Source organism: Ambystoma mexicanum, chromosome 1p (assembly GCF_040938575.1).
Source record: "Ambystoma mexicanum isolate Mex_15411 chromosome 1p, UKY_AmexF1_1, whole genome shotgun sequence".
Classification (NCBI taxonomy): domain Eukaryota; kingdom Metazoa; phylum Chordata; class Amphibia; order Caudata; family Ambystomatidae; genus Ambystoma; species Ambystoma mexicanum.
This window is the reverse complement of record NC_090921.1, coordinates 244961533-244983277: the sequence shown is the minus strand read 5'-3', so window position 1 is coordinate 244983277 and position 21745 is coordinate 244961533. Positions and strand designations below refer to the sequence as shown.

General features: G+C 42.3%; 1 protein-coding gene across 2 annotated transcripts in view; it reads left to right on the top strand.

Annotated features, from left to right (window-relative positions):
• Positions 1–21745, top strand: part of LOC138568674 (polyunsaturated fatty acid lipoxygenase ALOX15B-like) — a 245032-nt gene that overhangs the window by 32433 nt on the left and 190854 nt on the right. For both annotated transcript variants that reach the window (XM_069646459.1, XM_069646458.1), the window contains exon 2: positions 20749–20953. In XM_069646459.1, the coding sequence (XP_069502560.1) occupies positions 20749–20953 (205 nt within the window). The remainder of the gene's footprint in view (positions 1–20748; positions 20954–21745) is intronic.

Sequence of the window (21745 nt, the reverse complement as noted above, 5' to 3'; positions counted from 1 at the left end):
ATCTGCGTTATCCTCAGGAATTGACCTTGGTCTGTGTGAACAAAAAAGAGGCACCTTACCAAAATATCTGGCTAAATTTCTGTCAAACTACCACCGAAATCAATTTTTACGGTTACGCCTCAACCTGCACAATACAGAGCTGCGCATGAGGAGAATAAAAGATCCCATGATTACTGATGAAAACTGCCGCTTTGCAAGCAGGAACCGGAATCCATTAAACACCTAATAATTGAATGTTCACAGATTAATGACCAGCGCACCCTACACCTGGAAAGTTATGCCCCTAAAAACGGCAATATGGTGGAGTGGTGGTCCTATTTGATCACGGGAAGAAATGTGCAGCTAACTTGTAACGTAATAAACTTCATGGATATGCTATTGATACAACCATCATAAACCTGGTCCTTCACCCTAAGAACACTACCACAGATGGATTGACCAGCCCACGTCCGCATAAATCTAGTGTAAAGAAACTAAATGGAACATTACAAAAATGTGAAAAGTAAAAAATATGTAATGATGTGGGTTGGGGAGTGGGAACATGATTGATAAAAAGTTTGTTTTCTTTTACAAAACTAAGTCTATAAAAAAAAATGACTTGAACTGTAACAGTGTGCTGAACATCTGCACGGAAATAACTGCTTTAGAAGATCTGACCTCAGCAGAGATTGATCTAGTTGAATTTGTGAATCCCCCCGACCTAACAGAGGCGCGACTGTACATCCAATCGGAAGTTATACTTAACACTTTATGGTTAGCCTGGACAGCCTTTTATAATCTAGGCTTTATTCTGAGTCAAGATGTGTATGTGCAGGAACAAATGATGGTTAAATCAATTCTACCACAAACCAGAATTTACGGGGACAATAGAGTCGCACAAATGAACTCTGAACTGAGTTCTAACGATGCACGGGTGCATCGAAATCATGGTGGAAGATCATAACAATACCAATAGTTGATTCTGTCAGCCTTGTCTCCTGGAATATTAGGGGATTTAAACATCTCATTAACAGCAAAAGTAGGTATCTTTTACAATATGACATTATAGTCCTCCAGCCCCAGTCTGGGATCTTTATTATATATACATGGTACCTGCCATTGCATCTCCAATGGGCAGGCCGATGGTAGGCCTAATGATGGCTTTTCGCAAGGACAAAAATGTTGACTGGTGTAGTTCCCGGTCTCCTTGTTTTCAAATCACAAAAATACGACGAGGAGTAAATTACTGTGCCATGGTAAATATCTATTGGGGTAGTAAACATCTCACCTCGGATGAATTATTTGGTCAATTCAATAGCCTTCTGGATCAGCTTTTATTGGATAATTCCATTATGGACTCTTTCATCATGGGTGATTTGAATTTGCATTTTCTGTCTGAATGTACATCATCTCGAACAACGGATGAACACTGCTGGTCAATGTTAATGGCTAATAGAAATGTTGTGATGTTGAATGGCTCAGTTCAGGGAGATGTCCCCCCCCCCAGGGTCACATGGCATAACGATGGCTGTCACTCTACGCTGGATTACATTTATGTTAATAACCAGTTTTTCTCTGAAATTCTATCTTTCAACATAAAATCTACAATGAGTGATCAGTCAACTATGTATGACTTGTGATTGGCCCTTAGTACAATCTAGGGTCATTAATCATAATACATCGGGTTTATTAGTTAGTGATGTGGGCAACCGCATAAAATGGTCCAGACCCAAATTACTTTGTTACAAGCAAAATTTGAGTGATGCCTATGGTTATTCCAATGTCTCTGACAGCCCTTCTTATATCCATGCTATGCAGTTTTCATCTAGGGGTTCGACTGCTTATTGGGGTCATTCCAACCACACTCATAATTTTGATATAGAGGTAAAAAATAAAGCGGGATCTAAGAAAACACAAAGATGTTAAGGACTCCTAAGAATTCTTTAGCTTCCAACTTTGAGCAGATAAAATGGTTAAAAAAAATTACAAGAGATGGCATTTGGGCCGTCGTGCCTTAGAATATCAGGGTGATGGTGAAGCTATGTTGAAACAGATCATTGTGAAATCGTCTGGGGGAATCTGGGCGCTCCTGAATACTGCTTGTCATAAGCATCAGACAACGGTCCAGATTAATCCACCCCGGAACATGGTTGGAAAACCTTTTTTGAGAACATCTATCGTACTCCATTTCCGGAGATTTGTTTAGAATGGGATGGAATTGATGCTGACCATATGGTAAACTTTGACCTGGATGATATTACATATTATATATCCAAGTTGAGTACTTCCCGAGCATCTGGCCCGGATGGACTTCATAATTCAATGAACAAGCAGAACAAGGTTTTATGGGCAGATATATTACATCTAATATTCTCTGAGATCATGAGAAACGGAAACATATCCCCCTCCTGGAAAACATCTGTAATTCTCCCCATATTCAAGAAAGGAGACTGTACAAATCTGATTTCTTACAGACCGATTGCTCTCTTGGATTGCCCGGGGAAAATAATCGCCTGGATGATTCTGGGAGAATTTAACAAATGGCTAAATAAATTGAACTACAGGGACCCGTTTCAAACGGGCTTTATTCCGGGTCAGGGTACCGCCATTCATTTAACAGCCCTGAATGCCATCATCGTGCAGGGGAAACGGAGCAAGCAACCGATATACACTGCATTTGTCAACTTTAGGTCGGCATTTGACGTTTGGTTTTTATCTCGATGCCAATATCAACCTCACCAAACAAGTCAACTCGACCGCCTCAGCCACTGCCTATACAGGAAAACTAATTGGAGGAGAGAAATGGTCTGCAGGCTCTAACAGTTGCCTTGCGCTAGCTAGAGCTCTCATACAATCTAAGTTAGACTGCTGCAACAGCCTCTACCTAGGTGCCAACCAAGCGATAATCGGCAAACTCCAAGTCCTTCAAAATAATGCGCTACGAGCAGCACTAAACATTCCTAGGCGAGAGCATATCTCTGCCACCAGAATCACATGCAAATGGCTCACCATCCAACAAAAAATCGATCTAAAAACCCTCTGCCTCACCTACAAAGCTCTCAACCAACTAGCCCCCCTACCTTACCAACAAATTCACCATGAAACCCTCCATCAGAACCACTAGATCCTCAAACACCCTATGTCTCACAGTGCCCAGATTTATCTCTAAAAGAGCCAGAGGCTCGAGCTTCACTGTCCTCGCCTCCCAACTCTGGAACGCCCTGCCACTGAATATCAAGTCATCCAAATCCTTCCACTTGTTCAGGAAACTTGCCATTGGGTGGCTACTGACAAAAAGTCAACCTTTAAGCTAGACTGAGCTACAATTTGTATATATTGTACATGCCTCATTTATGTCATTATTGGATGTATTCACCTCCACCTCCTGTATATTCTGTATATAACTGTTGCTAAAATATCACTGTTAATTACCATGCACTTGCCTTGTAACTTGTACTAAGCGCCCTTTTACTCCCGGGTCCGGAGCGCTATATAAATAAAATAAACAAACAAACTTGTGCCAAGAGAATTTTTATTAAAAAAATTACTGGCTTTGGCATGTCCCTGGTTCATCCTAAAATGGATCATAGAATTCCACTCTAATACCTCTATTCAAATACGGTTGAGTAACGATGGACTATTGTCGGAGCCCATAGGAACCACTCGGGGTTTAAAACAAGGATGCCTGTTGGCCTCAGCTCTTTTTAATTTCTTTATTTTGGATATTGGTTTTGGTTTTCGTAGCTTGATCACAGATCCAGTTAAGTTAAAGGGCTCAGCTATTAATTGGTTACTTTACGCTGACGATGTGGTACTCATATCGAAAAGAGCAGTTGGATTGCGTAATTTGTTGAATGCTTTAGATGTTTATGCCAGTAAAAATTGCATTAGCAATAATCATAAAAAGACACAAGTTATGCAATTTGGAACAAAAATAAATCAGTGGAGGTTGCAAAACATCGAACTACAGGTAGTGCATACATATATTTATCTTGGAATCTGTGTGAATGATGACATGTCTGACAAACCGTATGAAGATTACCTTCATTTAAAACAGAATACGGTTTTGTCACAAATGAGACTCATTCGAACTAAATACTGTAAATTTTCCATCGATCCCTTGATTGCAAATTACAAGCAAAAGTACATCCCTACCGTATTGTATGGCCCCAAAACAAAAAGGTGTTAAACTTATACCTATTGGTCGAAATATGAAAAACTCTACTGGAAGATGTCATTATTGTTACCAATGTCTGAATCCATGCCTGTCATCAGGCATGAGTTGGGATTTATTTCAGTCTTTGCAATCTACAAATGTATGCCAAATGTATAGGAAATGCATAATGAGAGAAAATAGTGATGGTTTGCTCTTGATTTTGTCTAAATATTTACTAACATCTGAAGAACCATTTGCTACAAGCTGGCATGCTTTTGCTAGAAGAATCTTGATGGGTGCAAATATAGCACAATCGCTACTAATAGAAAATCCAAATAAAGCCAAAATCAAGCTATGGAGATCAGATTGGATCAAGACAAGAGCTGCATTTATGAAAATACAAAAATTCAATCGGAATTTGTTTGCACTTAAAGCATATGGTCAAGTTGAAAAATATTTACAACAATCACCCAATCCGACTCATCGTTCTGATCTTATGAGATTCAGATTGAATATATGCCCAACGAAAGAAATAATGTATAACTGGGGAAGCATTTCTGAAGACAACATTGAATGTCGCTTTTGTAATCAAATGATTGAAACCATGAAACATCTAATGGTTGAGTGCAAAGCCTTGTTACCGCTATAGATTTTTCATTTTAAGCAATTGTTTGATGATCATTTGTTATTCCCTGATGAACTGTGGCTAATAATGCATACCGGGAATTATAAGCGTATGAAATATGCAGTTGTGAATTACTTAAATCAATTGAAGATCAAAGTCAATGTTAATATTGAGGAATCTGATTTTGGTAACAAGAAGATGGTTAGTTTTGGTTTATGTACTTTCATTAGGTCAAATGTAATTGAATTTAAATGTAATTGTATAGGCTAATTTAATTTTGAGTGTTTTTACCTTTTTGTACATTTATGTTGAAAGGTCAGATTAATTTCTTGACCAAACCAACAAAAAAAAGGCATTAATTACATCTGGTGTAAGGGGGGCAAAACTGTCCAATGCCGTAACTATTTTCACTAGTGATTACGCCAGGGTGAATTTATATGCAAGTATATATTTTCAGTGTGCTATGGGATTGGTTGTTATGCTGGTTCAGGGTAACCATACAGGAATCTGGTCCCATCGGTATGTGTTTACATTTTAAGCTATGTTTTTAAGGTGCTTGACTAAGACTGCTTCTTAATATTTGTTATGAGGCACCCCTTTGTATATGTATCGTTCTTTGCTTATCTTTACGTAAGGGACACGATATATAAAGTCATAACAAAAAGTCATGCCAAAATATGACCAACATGTGAACTCCGGCAGTGTCCTCTGGCCCACGTCTTGCAGGTGCAATTGCTAAAGACCTTCAAATCTATGGAAACTTTCTGAAAATCTGCAGAAATATTATGCAGAGTCAGAAATTACATAGTTACAGAGGAGAAATCTGCGGGACATGTCCACATATTTCAATATCTGCTGATGATTTCAATAATCGGCGGAGAATTTCGAAAATCTGTGCTCAATTTACATTTTCTGCAGAATCTGCCCCGCAGATTTGGATTATCTCTGGAAAATTATGAACATGTGTAAACTAGGCAACCTCTCTCTAGTAGAGTACAATTAGCAAGGAGGGCATCCTCAGTAGACGGCGTCTTCATTTCAGGATCTACAGTGCAACACTAACCTTTGTGGGGTTTTTTTTCGATGCGTAAGTCAATGAATGGCTCTGCTCCTGCTGCGCTTCCCTGTCACTGCAGCCTCGGGCACCATACCTGTAGTAGACATGGCAGCAGTTACTCTCTAGGATCTCCGTCTTCTCTTGAGTATCCGGCCTAAACTAGCAAGCAGGGACTACCTCTGAGAGAACGAGGAGTTGGCACAGAGCATATAAAAAATAAAATGTATACATGAGATCCGAACTATAACTTTTACACCATTTTATGAATGATGCTTTATTCTAGACACATGTCTTAATGTTTCTCTAGACCGGCAATCGCCGCATGCACCATGCGTATGGCACCAGTAGGCCTGGAGAGTCAAACGTAGCGCCTGGAAGCTGTTGGTGCCAAGGTAGCCAGCATCTTTAGGCCTGCAAGTAGTAGCTGAGTAAGTATCTCCTTATCTCATCAGTGAATGTGCATGCATCCTTGCCCAAAGCTCATGCCATTACCTAATGCCCATGAAAAGGTGCATGTCACCCCATGACATGCTTCCTCCATGACCAAAAACATGGCTTCAACAGCTGCCCACTGACAGGGTATTACCCACAGTGGAAGCAATCGGCTGGGGAAAAAAACTGTTGCATTCCAAGCAGCCAACAATAGTCTGATGGTAAAATCTATGCTATAATGTGTGTTGCTGGCTGGCTGGGCCGGTGGTCTGGCGTGTTTGTGTCCATGCTGCCGAAGTGTGCGTTGTGTGTGTTGGAGGTACAGGTGAAAGGTTTTATTATGTGGGGGTGGGCATTTTTTGTTCAGTTGTGGGGGGGTATGTGTGTGTATATAGGGGTGTCTGCTCTGCATGTGTCTGAGTGTATGTATGACATTGTACCGAACAAAAGAACATGCCCTGCCCGCTACCCAAGTGCATTTAATGCATCATTTCAAAACGTTAAATTATTACAATTAAGTAAAACATGAACTACAACTATGACAACTCAAAAAAAAATTGGACGCTCACACCATTCGTAGGAAAAAGAAAAGGAGTTTACCATTATCACCTGGAGACACACTTCTGTTCTGCCTTGAAACTTGGGAATTCTTTATAGAGTCTTACAGTGGTTGAGAAAGATGCTTTTTGGGTGATGTCAAAAGCTCAACGTATCAAAGTGAACTTTGAACTACATCTCCCATAACGCACCTGCTGAATCACTGTAGAAGTCCCTCTTTCTTTGAGTTATTAGATAATGGTAGATCACACAGTTTAATAACAATGGTCAAAACAGTCAACTCCTAAAGGAGTTTGGCGGTTTGGTAAAATAAATGCTAGTAACAGAATTACTTAACTTCCAAACTATTCAAGGAACTCATGATCACCTTTGGGTTATGTGTGGAGGAGATATCCTGCACACAAACCCATTGTAAGTGATTTAAATCCGGCACACACCCAAGTCAAAGCTCAGCATGTAGTGCACAACTGAAACCCTTATTTATTTTTGTCTATAAATTCAATATTCTGAACGATATACCACTCATATCACACCCTTCTCCTGGAACCCCCCTCACCTCCCCGGTCACACTCAACCAGGAATTAGGCTGGTTTGCAAAGGTAAATATTTATTTATGTATTTAGAATTTATCACAATACATTTTAATAGGTACACACCAATGGGGTGACAGAACACTGAAGAATATCTTTAATACACTAGGAATAAGTAAGAGCAAAACAAATGCAGCACAGAAAATAATACTTTTGTGTTGGCTCAGATCAGATGGCACTATGGTTAGAGGTTCCCCCTGCAACACCCCTCAACCCCCCAATATGCAATGTAAAGAGATGGGAGGAGAGAGAGAGCAGGTATTCAGGAATAGCACAAATCACACAGAATATCAGTCCCACTTTCCCCCTTTAAACACAAGAGAAAAATGGAATTGACTTTTCAGCTGACAGGATGGATAAATTATCTTTAGAATTGACTGGGCAAAACACCAATATGGTCAGAAATACTTAAATTGTTATAAATTCCTATAGGAGCCGCTTTGAATAGGTGCAAACAATCACAAACAATGATTTAGTCAGCAGAAGACATTTGAAATCTTAAGGTCCAAGTCGGAAGCAGTTTAAAGCAATTTTACACATGTAAACCTTTTAGATTTTTAAAATAGCGGCAAACTTTTCATTGCGCGATATTCGCGATAACAGGAGAATCACACTGGTTTCTATCACAAAAACGGAGGGAGTTATGGAGGTTTTAGCAAAGGTCGTTTTTGTAAAATAGGCGCAAGAATGGAAAACAAATGCACTTTTGAAAATGAAAGATGGGTTTGCTTACACTAGATTATGACTATGAAAAAGGAATGTCGCACAGGAATTTCGATCCACTTAGATCCCGGTTACGAGGCCAGCGTAACCCTTCCCGTGTGATACTCTAGTTTCCGTTCTGGGATCTACAAATGAGAAAAATCAGCACAGGAAAGGTACTGACAATACTATGATTCGGAATTTGCAGATAGGATGAATTGAGATTGGGATAAGACTATGCAGAGATATTAGGGTCACTTTTCTTCCTATTAATACTCACAAAATAAGTTATTAGATTGGATCGTCAGTTCTGGTCAGGGATTGTATCTGGTCTAGGAAGAACAGCACATCAGGTACGGGATTGGATCAGCTAGGCCGGTCGCCGGTTTTGCACAGGATCTGTCCTTGTTTGTGGATATTTCAATCAGCTGGATGGCGAGTTACTCAGGCAAGCCTAGTGGTGGCGAGCCAGAGACTTTCAGGATACTGGTTCAAAAGGCCTTCTCACACCACCCAGCGCTTTACTGGGTAGAGAATAAATTTGAGGATGTGGGCCTTGCTGGAAATCAATAGTTCTCTATTGCTGGCAAGAGATTTGGCATCTGGATCTGGAAGAATATTAAAGCTGGATGTAGAATGCTGGATCAGAGTGATTCGCCGGAATCAGGAAAGTGAGTGGATCTGTGAGTGCCTATGTGTTGTCAGATGTCTCTATTTATGCTATAGAATGACATCACAAAAGGGTGTGGGGGCCGGCTTAGCTAAGCTTGCCCCTGTGAGCTGGGATAGGACCACACTTCATCTCCGCCTTGCGATTTTGAGTGATTGGATCAAGGCCGGATGATGTCACATTTTATGATTTGCTTTACAATCCTCAGACCTCCCTTTAGCCACTGGTCTCAATCGGATTTGATACTAATGTACATTTCTACATTGGTCACCTTTATACAAATAACACATAAAGATGCCATATCTTGTGTGGCAGCTATTCCTCAAAACCCCGCAGCGGTGGGATCTTGCCTCAACTTCCTACAGAATTTTTCCCTTTTCGTTATGAACACAATTTCCACATTTTATGCACATTTCCACAAATGTGTGTGTTTAACATAGGGAAATGCGTGTATATTTTCACAATTCTAATAGTAATGCATTTTGTATAACAGCCTCTCTCTCAATTTCCTTCGTTCCCTTCTACTACTCCAGAATAGGACTGCAAGACTGCTACTTGGCCTCCAGCCCAGGGACCGCATCGCTCCAGCCCTAATTTCTCTCCACTGGCTCCCAGTTGCTGCTAGGATCAAATTCAAGACCCTCTGCATCATCCACCAGGCTTTCTCGGGCCTGGGACCCTGCTATATCCAACTCTCTCACTAAATATCTCCTGCTAGAGTCTTTCAGGTCTGCTAGCACAATTCTCTGCTAATCAGATGCGTCTCTAAGCAAAGAGTGGGGGGTATATGGCTCTCTTCTGCAGAGCCTCCCTCTGGAATGGGATTTCCTGCCCCTCTCAGGCTTGAGCCGGACCACCTAAAGTTCCAGAAGCTCCTCAAGACCCTCCTTGTCTCCTCCTCCTTTACTCTCACCCTCCCCTGCTAACGCTTTTGTCCTGCGTCATTGACTGGCTGTCTGGTTTCCTAGGAGTACTACAAGGTTCCAGGCCCCCACCCAGTCCCTCCTTCCCTGCACTTGCCCTCTGGCCCCCCATTAGCACCTGCACATTGCCTCTTCACCCTTTTCCCCCTCCCACTGTAGCACTTGGTTTTGCCCAGACAGGCACACCCCCCTCCACCCGCTCTGTCGCACTTCTTGTTTTGCACTTGCACAATCCGAATGTCACAAGGCCTAGTAGGACCGTTATTGTTTTTTCTCCCTCCCCCCCTTTATCCTGGGGTGCCTTGAGACCCCATTTGTTGTATAGGCACCTTACAAATATCCAATAAATAAACAGCAGGGTCAAGTGGTCTCCTCTCTGGAGCCTATGCCTAGTGATGGCAACTATGAAGCATAAATGCAGTGGAAATTAATAGGCAATTAAGTTAGTTTAAAAGTGCTCCGTTGTATCGATGTAAAGCGCTCCATTGCTTCTCGCAGCTACGACAGCGCATATTAAATACAATAATAGTAGTGAGGCTTTGCTTACTTTGGGACCGAAGGCTCAGGCTGAGGATGTTGTGCTTGGCTGAGGCATGGGTCTGAAATTGGCGCAGTGGCCAAGCCAACTCACAATCAAGAATGGTACTCCTGTTTTGCACAAACTCATTTTTATTTTTAGTTTTTGTCTAGATTTAAAACTCTTATTTTTGTAACTTTTTCGCTGGCTCTTTGGAGTCGTATTAACTTTTGGTTGTTTGCTAGCTGTTGGTGGTTTCTTTCTTTTGAAGCACTGCTTGAGGTCACTTTTGTTTAGATGGCCCGCTCCCACATTCCTCCAACTTTTACAGCTTTTAACTTGTTAGACTACTTTTGGTTTCATCAGTGACCGCTTCCAGTTTTTCTCACCCTCTCTTCACTCTTTTTTTCAATCGCTTGCATTTCACTACAGCATATATAATAAAAGTGATTGCCTCTCTCTCATTTCCCACCTGGGCTCGACCCCCCCCCAACGACCTTGGTGTTTCTATACTTCCCCCTCGCTTTTACTCCTCACGACCCTTTCCCGAATGCCACTTCTACCTTTACCCAGAGCATGCACAGGCTTTCATTCCTGAGGCATTCTCGCCTCACATACTAGGCACTCATCTCCTTGAAGTCGCCTACACATCTCCACCCAGGAAATCATGCTCCCTTACTAGCCCATCCTTGCTTGTGGCCAAGAATTCTCAAGCACTACCTTCCACCCAGAGTTTACTCCCTCTTATCGCTATGTTAGAAGAATTTTTTTTTTTTCAATTACTTGTGTATAATCAATGAGATTTTTACAAGATCTTGACGAAGACGATAAAGATCATAGAGAAGAAGAGGAAAAAAAAACACCAACGTAAACAAACAGACCAAAAAAATTGGTGAAGAGACATGGAGAATGCAAACACACTAAAGTGTCAAGCCAAAGCAGATCAGTGAAGTCCTAAAGAGGGTAATAAACCCCAGCACAAAGTTCACTAAAAGTTAAGAGGCAGTTGGCATCACATGTTAGTCCACCAAGTTAGATTGTGCGTTGGTCTTTTTAAAGGCGATTTCCAACAGCTTTGCCGCAGTAATGGTCCATTTGGTGTTTTCCCCTGCGATGAAACGATTCCACCATACGCCCTCTTCTGCAATGGACGAGTCCACACATAGCGGGGTTAAGTACGCTGCTCTCTCGTCTCATTTGAGGACACTGCATCAGGAGATGTCTTAGAGTTTCTATTTGATTCGAAGCCTTGCATAGTCTGCACTCATTGATGTTGGCCTGTAATCTGATGGATCAGATTTCGTGAGTTTGGAGCAGGTTCAAACATGCTCTCAAAGATTTTCATCAATCTTTTGTCTGAAAATTTAATGCAGTATCCCAACAGAGTTTTTAGTTTGTTGGCAGATGTTTTAAAAGTCTCTTGGCTGCTGCTTTTTCAGATGTTACAATCCAGTCTTGGCATTCCAAATTGAATTTGCGGGTTTACTTTCAGATCCTCTTCAGTACAAGCTAGGTCATTTTAGATCCTTCACCCATGTGTTAGTATTTTGCAGAAGTGGCTTTTGATCTCTTCAGCAAACACCTTATATATAGGTAGGCTATCAGGAAGCAGAGTCTTGGTGCTCTGCTCCACTGTTGCCGCTAGGGACAGAAGACTGAGTTCTCACCTAATAGCAGCCACAGATAGAGTTGGGCAATCCGAGAACCGCTTTCCAGAGGTGGCCTTCTAGTTTGGGCCAGTGACGCTGGCACATTTAGCGTGGCGTCCATCCCGTATGTTAGGGTTGGCACCACATTTCCCTTGTAGAACTGAATGACCGGGAGTAGAGAAAATCTGCTGTGTTTCTTATCAATGGCTCTCATTTGAGCTACTAGGTTCCTTGTTTTTTCCCCAAAGCACCTGCTGCATTTTCCTTTGGTAGAGCCGTCTATTGAGACACAGAGATGATATTTAAAGTCGGGCACCACTTAAATTTTGATGCTGTCCAGAAACCAATTTAAGTTCTTTTTGTTCTTTGATGGTTTTTTTCCAAGAACAGAATCTTTGTTTACTTCCATGTAGTGCGCAAGGTTTGTTAGCTGGTGTTGTAAACCAATGTGTCTGATCTAGCAGGATCAGATCATCAGCATACAAAATGCGCAATAGTTTCTTTGCCTATTTTGGGGGGGAAGACCCTTGTCGTAGTTTGAGTCCTTATAGTCACCCAAGAAAGCAATAAAGAGGGCTGGGGCTAAGGGACAGCCCTGCTTTACTCCACGTTCCGATGGTATATCCTCTGACATTAAGCCTTGATGATTCAGACGTACACGAAGTGTGGTATTTGAGTGGAGGGCGATTACCGGTTCTAGAATTGCAGAAGGGCAGTTCCATGATTTCAGTTTACTCCCCAGTAGGCGTCTATCCACTTTGTCAAATTCCTGAGACAAGTCTACAAAGACCAAAAAGACTCTCGGGGCACCTGCCTTGATTTTTGATTTTAGTATGCTCAACAATAAAATGTTCACTGCCGTACCTCCTTTTTTTTTTTTTTTTTTTTTTTTTTTTGGAAGCCCATTTGAAAAGGATCGAAACTCGGCAATGTCCTAGCCCAGTTCTGGAAGTGTTTCAGTAGCAGCATGGCGAATAGCTTTCCAATAATATCCAGGAGGGCAATCGGGCGGTAATTAGCTGGATCTTCTCTGTTGCCCCGCTTAAAGATTGGCCCCACAACTGCTTGCGTCCAGGAACTCGGGATTAGTTCTGCTTTTCTGCAGTCATTGAATAGCTCACTGATAAAGTTGGTCCATTCCTCAGGGTATTTTGAATCGATGTTTGTTAGGCCATCTGGGCCTGGTGCTCTTGATTTAAGTTTCGCTATTACTTCTCTTATGTCATCTGCAGATGTTAAATCAATCCATGGAGCTTCTCTGTCTGACTCCAAATTCACATTTGGCGTGAGTGGAGCAGCAAACAACATTGAGAAGAATTTTACCCAGGATGTTTCCGGAACTGAGTTGGAAAGTTGGGTCTCCGCTGAGGAGGCAGATTTTTTGATTAGTGACCAAAAGCCGCTTGATCTCTTGGAACTGAGTGTCCTTAACATGGTCTTGGCGTCATTTTGATAAAGGTTGTATCTCATATTTTTTATCCATGGTCTGTAGTTATGATTCCAGAAAGCCCATGCCTTTTCTGTAGTTTGCGTAATGGCAGTTCTATTCAATTTCCTCAAGATTCTTCTTTTTTCAACCACGCGCTTGTCATACGCGTGGCAGATGTTCCTCAAGACTCTTTCCTCCTTTCGTCATCACCTTATATTTCATCAAGGAAGGTTGGTAGTTGGGTCTTTCTGCCTCTGTGGTTGCTGATTTGGTTGGTACTTCTCCTCTGTATTTTTCTGTAAGTTGTTTTATGTTTGAGGCAGAAGCGAAGGCATGTTTGTTGGCTATTAGCTTCCACTGGAGTTGTACATTTTAGCCGGAGGGCAGACGGAGAACCAAGACATTGTTAATAGGTCATGGTCGCTTTCCTTAGTTCTCATAACTTCGAACGACTCTATGTGCAAAAGCAGGCTATGAGAGATGAAGAGATAATCGAGGGTTGCTTTTGACATATCCCGTTCCCAAGTCAGAGGCATTGGTTGCCAGGCTTTCAACCATGCCATGTTGTTGAAGTTTCGAGAGTTCATTAAGTTCAGCCATGACATTTCTTTCTTCTGTTGACGAATGTGTCGACTGGCTGTCGGTGGATCTGATGGTTCTTGTACATTTGGCGTTTAAGTCTCTGCATATGATTGTATGCATGATTTTTTGATCGACAAGAATATTGTCGATAACGTCTGTCAGTAAAGTACAGAAATTTGCAGTGGAAGATTTCTGCGTATTCCAGTAAAGGTTGATGATAGCTAGCTGTCATCCAGCGTTTAGAGCTTGGTGTCTTAGTGATACCACGATGTTAAAACTGTGAGGATTCCATATGATTCTACCAACCTTCTGATGACCTTAATTCCTGTCCCCAGACGAACCGCCAATAGTAGGCCCGAAGAGGGGCGGCCGAGTATGCCTTTTGATGCAGGTGATATCTCAATGTGGAAGCCATCTAAAGAGGGCTTATCCACCAACCAAGTTTCTTGCAGACACAAGATGTCGAAGGCCCCCCAACTCTTGGTTTTCTGGATTGGTTAAATAAGCGTGACCTCTGGTATTCCATGATCCCATGTTTTAACGACATCTTCCAGTTCATGCTAGACAGCCGTGCGACCTGGTGTGTCCTTGGGTTGTAATTGCTATCAGCCGGAGTTTGTTTAATGCTGCTTGTAGTCATTTCCATGGCCCTCTCGGAGTTCTTATCAGTTTGATCGGGCAATGATTCTCTAGATGAGCTTTTCTTGTTCAATCTTGTAGATCCTTTCTTAGACTGACTTGTCCCGAAGTGACCTAGTCGCTTGGAAGCTAGAACTCCATTTGTGTTTGTCTGTCGCTGCTTTTCTTTTCACTTTCCTTGCGTGCACAATAGTTGGTAGATCCCCACCTATCAGACTGTGGTAATTTTTCTCTCGGGGACTCCTGTTTGACTCATACTGGTTATAGTGGTATAGTTCAGTTTTTGATATGTAATGGCTCTTTTTCGTGCCAGTGTCACTGGGCTTCGTTTTGCGGTACTCCTCGTGTGATCCTGAGAGTTCAGAGAGAATAAAGCCGGCGTGTTTGAGGTCATTGAACACTTCTGGCGGAACGTCTAGAAGAGCAGTGGCTTTGATGTGGAGATAAGCTTTCGCTTTTTGCTCTGTGATGCGGAATTAAAATGAAGTCTTCTGTTCTTAATAATCACAACTTATCTATTTTACCTAGTATTCTAAGCACCGATTTTCTATTTAGTACCATGTACCTGTCTTTGCCAGATTGTTCCAGTTTGAAGATGCAAGTTTTCCTTGTATGTTGTTCAGCTGTGAATGGCGTATTTGATTCACTTGAGAGGCTTCTGGTGACTGGTGTTTTTGCACTTGTTGGTGATCTGCCAAATTGCAGACCTCGGATGTCGAGGTTGGGAGGCCAGTTGAATGCACTCCAGATGTTGACTTGCCTCGAACGTCCGCTAACCAGTAGCGAGGTTAGAGTGTGAGGAGCTGTCGGGAGGTAGTTGGATAGTGGCCTTGGTGGTGGTTGCTGAAGTCCTCCCTGTGATAGCAGAACCTCCTTCTGGAATGGCTTTCAAGCTACTTTGTTTCAGTTGCCCATCAGCTCTCAGTGTTGCGTTGTGTCCATTAGGGCCCCAGAAACTAGAAGTTCAGTGGCTGACCCAGGCATTGTGGTGAGATCTAAAATCATCTTGTCACCCCTGTTATTACTTGTTGGTCAACTGGTAAAGTAGAATCGGTATAACAATGTCTTAGCTGAAGATAGGGCTGGTAAGATGTTTGTGTTATTAACCACAGGCAAGCCTGTGCCTGCCAGTCGTAAGGCCACTTTTTCTTTTGTGTCATGTTTCCTAACAGGTTGGGAGGTCAGTAGACTCAAGTTATTCGATGGACTTGTCGCTTAGGTCGCTCTCAAAGCTGTTTTGTTGAAAATTGGAGCTATTCCAAAGAATTCTGAGTGGGTGTCTGTGTGGCTTTTCCAATGCCGTCTACAGCATCCGGCTGGATCACTGATTTGGCATTTATTTTGGCCTCTAGACGTGCAAGTTTGGCATCCCATCGGGCCTGCTGTTCGACATTTTTAGTCTGTATGGCTGTTATATAGCCCTCAACAAAGATGAGTTGAGAATGCATCGTTGCAAGCGTTGTTGTATTATCCTTGGTTGAGTCATTAATTGCTTCATAAAGCTTGCCAAACAGGGCCAAAGCGATTGTCATTGCTGACATTACTGTCAGAAGGTACATTTTCTTATTTGGAGAATCTTATTGTGGTTCTGCAGGTATTTCAATTAGTCTTCTATTAAGTGTAGTCCGAGTGGTCTCTGCACACTAATTTGTTAACAGAGAAGACATTAACGTTGCAGCCAGGTGACTGTCCTCTGCGCCTGGAATTTGTGTTGATGGCAGTGACTTTGCGCCTGCGTTGTTTGGGTTCCGGCTGTGGGTTCGTAAGATGTACCCGTCAATATACTGGCCAGTTCTGGTGGCTGAAAATGAATGTTGGCCCATGCTTGATGACTCATCTGGCCCTCAGACTCCTTCCTGGTAAGGGGACTGGCAGCCTGACGGGGTTGACAAGCTAGGTTTGCCGCCAGCGTGGTTGGTAACTGGGCATGTATGTCTGGGATACTTTTGGTTCCTCGCCACCTGAGTGTTTTAGGTCTTCTCGCCTCTCGGCTAGTTGGTTACTTGGTGGCCTCGTGTTGCTGCCCGTTTGCTGAGTTGCAGGGTGGTGATCAATAGATGGAGGACTTAAAGTTCTACTTTGAATGGCCAGTGCTGGCAGGGAGTCATTATGGTTGCTCGAATTTTCCTGTTTTCCTGAACTTATTAACTGGTGGCGTTACGTCAATTGCCTCCAAGATTTCTGCATCAGATAGTTCTGCTTCTGTGTCCAGTTTGTGCTTACATTGTTCTTTGAAGATATTAAGTAATGCGCTTGATCAGTGGGTTAGGTAGAGGTTTCTTGCCATGGTTGGCTTTCTTAATTGCACCAAGTTGGTTTTTCTTTGGTATTTTGGTTGCAATGTTTTTCTTCGCCTCTGAAGTCCAGATCTTCGCTGTTCACAGGCCCTTGTCTTTCCCCTGCCTCTTTTGTATGGTATTCTCTTCGATGTGAGCCGAGGTTTTTTCGGCGTTGATGCCTCTATGATGGATCTCTAGAAGTTGGGATTTGAGCAATCATTGCTGCTCCCGATAGATGTTACTGGTTCATTTTGTTCGTCTTGCACAGGATCAATGTCAGGTTGCAGAGCGTCTGACACTGAGGAGGCTGTATTTGAGGATGACTTTTGATTGTTTAGACTTTGCTCGTGCTTTTGGGCAACTGTATCTGGAACAGCCGCTGCGTCCGCATGTTCTTGGGCCATTGCCGTGAGAAGTACACTGCCAGAGGTTTCTGGGAATTTTGCCGGTCGGTCTATTTCCTCAGTAGAACACTGTCAAGAACCGCCTCTGATGTCGTATGGACTGTCCCTGTCTGCAGATACAATCTAAGCAAAATCTCTGTAAGGGTGTGGTTCAACCCTTGCTCAGCGTTTTTACTCATTTGTGGTTTGATTTGGTCCATGACTGCCATCTTGGGTAAGGCGATAGACTCGTCTCCTATAATCCTCCACTCAAACCAGGTCAGAGTCCACCCAGGAACGTCCTTTGACGGTCTTGGTAGGAACACTCCTCGCCACGGCGGAGACTTGGTGAGTGGTAGGTAAGGCTTGTAGGTTGCTGACTGGATGCGGTGCTTGAAGTAGTGCTTGACGGGGAGGAGAGGTGGATACAGGCATTTCTTGCCTGCCCGTGACATGTGCTACAGGTGTGCGTCCAGACTTTCTGGCCTCCCCCCAACCCCCAATACTGACATTTAAAACAGGTAGGTCAAGTAAGACCGATGTGGGAGAGATCTCGTTAGTCAGTCAGAAGCACTTGAAGTAGTTATGAGGCCTGCCATTGGATGATGCAAAAGTTGCATGGGGGCTGTGATGTCGCCTCGGTAGACGGGAGAGTCCTTACCTCTTTTTACCGATTTTCTTTCATGCTGGGTGCTGTGGCTTCGCTTCGGATCAGACATCTGCCGAGGACTCTGCGCTCCGCAGACAAGGCTCACGATAAATGGGACTGCCCACACTGATCAGGAAGAAGAATTTGTTGAGCGCAGCTATGACCCGAAGGTATCGTGGTGCTGAAGAATCAAAAAGTCTGCAGAATGTTGATCATAGTGAATGAGAGGCGTACTCTTCCTAGCTTTTTAGACAAGAGACATCTTTAGCTTTTTCCTGAAAGCCAAATGAATGTATATTAACAACAAAGAGTGGACATGAATTCCAGAGAACTGAGAGCCTAACCACTGACTGTATTTCTTGAAACCCGCAGTACACAGAGAAGCAGAAAGTTAGCCGAGCGAAGGTTAGGTGAGGGAACACATTAAACAAACATCTCAGAAAGATAAGGCTCCTGAGCCATAAAAAGCCTGGTGAACCAAACAAAGTAACTTGAACGTAACTTTGGCCTCCACTGGTAACCAGTGAATGTTCCGTAGCACCTGCTATGGTATAGCATGCCCTGAACCACTTCTTCCTGTAACTTTTTATTGAGAAGTAACCCTCAACACAGGGAGTTCCTTCCCTCACCACTCATGTGGTTATGCAACAAACTGAACTGATTCTTTTTTTAGCCCTCTCTGACACATCATGGCATCTTGATCCCTCTCCCCTGAGCTATCAATGAGCCAAGAACCAGGCCGGTGTACAGGAAATATATTGCTATTTATTCAAATTAACAGTAATGGAAATTGACACAAATATCAAAACACCACTTTATCTGTGGTACAACACAATCAACTTCTCTCGGCATAAATCACAAAAGCGAGTTAAAGAAAACGGACACAATTCTTACTTTCTTCAAATTTCCCTATGCAAAATAATTACACTGATCAATAAAAAAGGCACTTATTTAAAGTGCTCGATTTTTGATGTTCCTGCAGGCTTGAAAGGGTAGCAGTAGGATTTCAAGATTGGTAAAAATACATATGGCAATTATAATTTTGCCCACAAGTTTGGTTTAAAGTAAATACAGGGGGATTTATCAGTTTGTTTTTCAGACCCCCCCCTTTTAATTGGTCTATGTTGGGAAGTCAGACAGAAAAATTGGAATGCTTTGGGGAATTTTGGATATCGGACCTCCCTCACTAAAAGGCCTGTGTTGGGGAAGCTGGATAAAATGGTTGGATTAAGAACAAAACCCCCCTCTTCCTTAAAGAAGTCGGGGTCAGCTGAACAACAAAGATTACCCAATTAATTTATAGGGTAGTTTTCAGCACACACTGGAATGTGAGCTTTTCTTAATTTCGAAATTTTAACAAAATTCACCCCTTAGTGTTCAACCAAATGGGGAATTAATTAAATTAATATTTTTGGCTACATAGGCTAAGGATCTAGTTTTGCCAGTCCCCGCCCGCCCTCTATAAAGAGAAAGGATTTAAGGCAAGCAGACTCTCCCACCTTTTGGTTGCTAGAGCTCGATTCTACTTGCATAGTAAGGCTGTGTTTAAGATTCAGAAAAGCACTCCTAGCAATCTCCTCTGGTGGCTCCTTAGAGATGTCGGATGGCAAGTTTCGGCAGCCTTCCTGATGGTCTATCTCTGGTCTGTCTGTTCCTGTATCTCTCATTGTTCTGCCCCCCTGTCCTAGTGCGGCCCCCCTTATATAGGAGCGATGACGCTACCAAAGAATCAACAATCTTGGGGGTAACCTGCAATAATCCCTGCCACTAGGATTGGACAGTTACCCTTCTCTCTCTCCTCCAAACCCAGCCTCCATGTCCGGATTGGTTTCGGGGTCTGAAGCAACATATGCAATTGCCACTTGTAATCGCCCCTTTGGTCACCTTTCAGCTTTTTGGCAAAAACTAGTTATGTATGACGATTTCATAATCTTACTAGCAACTGCCGTATTAAACTTATTTTCTGTTTCTGCTAAGCATGGGGAATTAGATAAGCTGACCACCAAATCTGTATCATGTAGCACGGCTATGTGTCACCTTTCTGCCGTTTCCGTAAAAAGCACAACAATTATGAATATGTAAATTATTAAGCAAATCCCTCATTTCAATTTCCACCTGCTCACATTTGGAACATGTTCAGATCAGCCAGAAACCTAGTTGAACTGGCCCTTAAAGTTCTCTGAGTCACAGCAAGATTAATTTTATATCCCCAAAATCTCCTGAAAATTACATGAAAATGGTACTTGGATAGCATCCATCCACCTGTTGATGACTGAGAAAAAGGCCTAAATGTTAGTCCTTTTAAATAAATTGTGAATGTTCATGTGGGAGAAATGGTCCAGCTCTTGTTTCCAGCCATTTGATAAAGGTACTGGCTCCCCCAGTGAAAACGATCTCCTTTGTGTTGGAAGCTTCAAGGCAATGGAGAGAAAGAACACATGCATTTCTCAAAGCTTCGAAAGAATGTATTCTTTGCAATTTGACAAACGCACCATATGCCATAATTGCATTCGATTGAGGGACTTTGCCACTTTATTGCCAGATTGGTAACTAATTACCTTATTTTGAAGGAAACATATGTGTATCTTGTATTTCCTAAGAACGCATGATAGCTTCGGAACTGCCACATCATAAAAAAGATAAACAAATGCAACAACATTTTAAAACAGCCACACTTTGTATTGGGAGCAGTTAGCTTTTAGAAATCCCCATAACTTTACAAACATAACAGATCTAGTCAATCCCAATGCATATTTGTCAACCGGGGATTATAGACCCTCAAATTATACATTGTTAACAGATTACAACAAATTTTGACATTTTTAAAAAAAAAATGTTTAGTGTTCATTCTACAGAAAAGGTAAAACTTGGAGTGCTCAATGCAAATCCTTATGAGATGGTAATGTAAAGCCTTTCTTTAATTGGTCAGGTGGACGAGTACCACATCAAAGAAGAGCGTGATCTGGGGGAAATCCTGCTAATCCGTCTCCACAAGGAGCCCTTCTCCATCTTCCCTGAGGACAATTGGTACTGCATGTATGTAACTGTGACATCCCCTGGCGGAGCAAGGTACCGATTCCCCTGTTACCGCTGGATTGAAGGCTACCTGACACTGGAGCTTGCAGAAGCGACAGGTAATGCCTTGCATTGCCCTGCCAAAAAATGTCATTTTTGGGGTTTCTACTCCTTTTTTTAACACAATGAATTACAAGGCTGGAATGTATATATGTAATGGGTTTCTAAAGTTGCGATGTGGATGACCACAATCCTAGATTTCCTGAAGGAGACTACAAACAATCCTCAAGTGTGTTACATGCCTAGAGAGGCTTATCCTAGGGGACACCCAAGTGCTCAGATGTAATCCTGTGTGAAGTCTTGGTTGAGACCCCGGGATAACTCATGTCTGACCCAGTTTGATCACGCTCCCAAAACGAATAACTTGGTAATTTGTAGAGAGGGGCGCGCTGTCACCGTAGCCTGTGCCACAGGGGACATACACCTACAAAGATACAGGTGTGAACCTAAATGAACAAAATTTCAGATTTATATAACATCTGATTAAATGGGCAATTTAAAAATGTGACCACATTTGCAGTCACTCAATTGTTGATGGAACCTTATCTCTAGGGTTCAATTGTCTGATATCGCACCCCCAATATGTTAGCGTGTGGTCAGTATGTGCACACTGTACATGCATGTTATCTATGTGTATTGGTCCTGCATGCCATCTAGGCCTATTGTGCTTAATTGTCACGAAACCGCAAGTCAGAGTATAAAAGAAAAAACCCTAAAGTCGACACCAAAAAGAAACAGAGCATCCAATAGAACATTTGGTGTCAAATTTGATACAAATTAGTATTTTGGTAAGGAGACTGAATCTAACTATTACAAATCAACTTGTAACATGCCTAACATGGTTAAGAAAA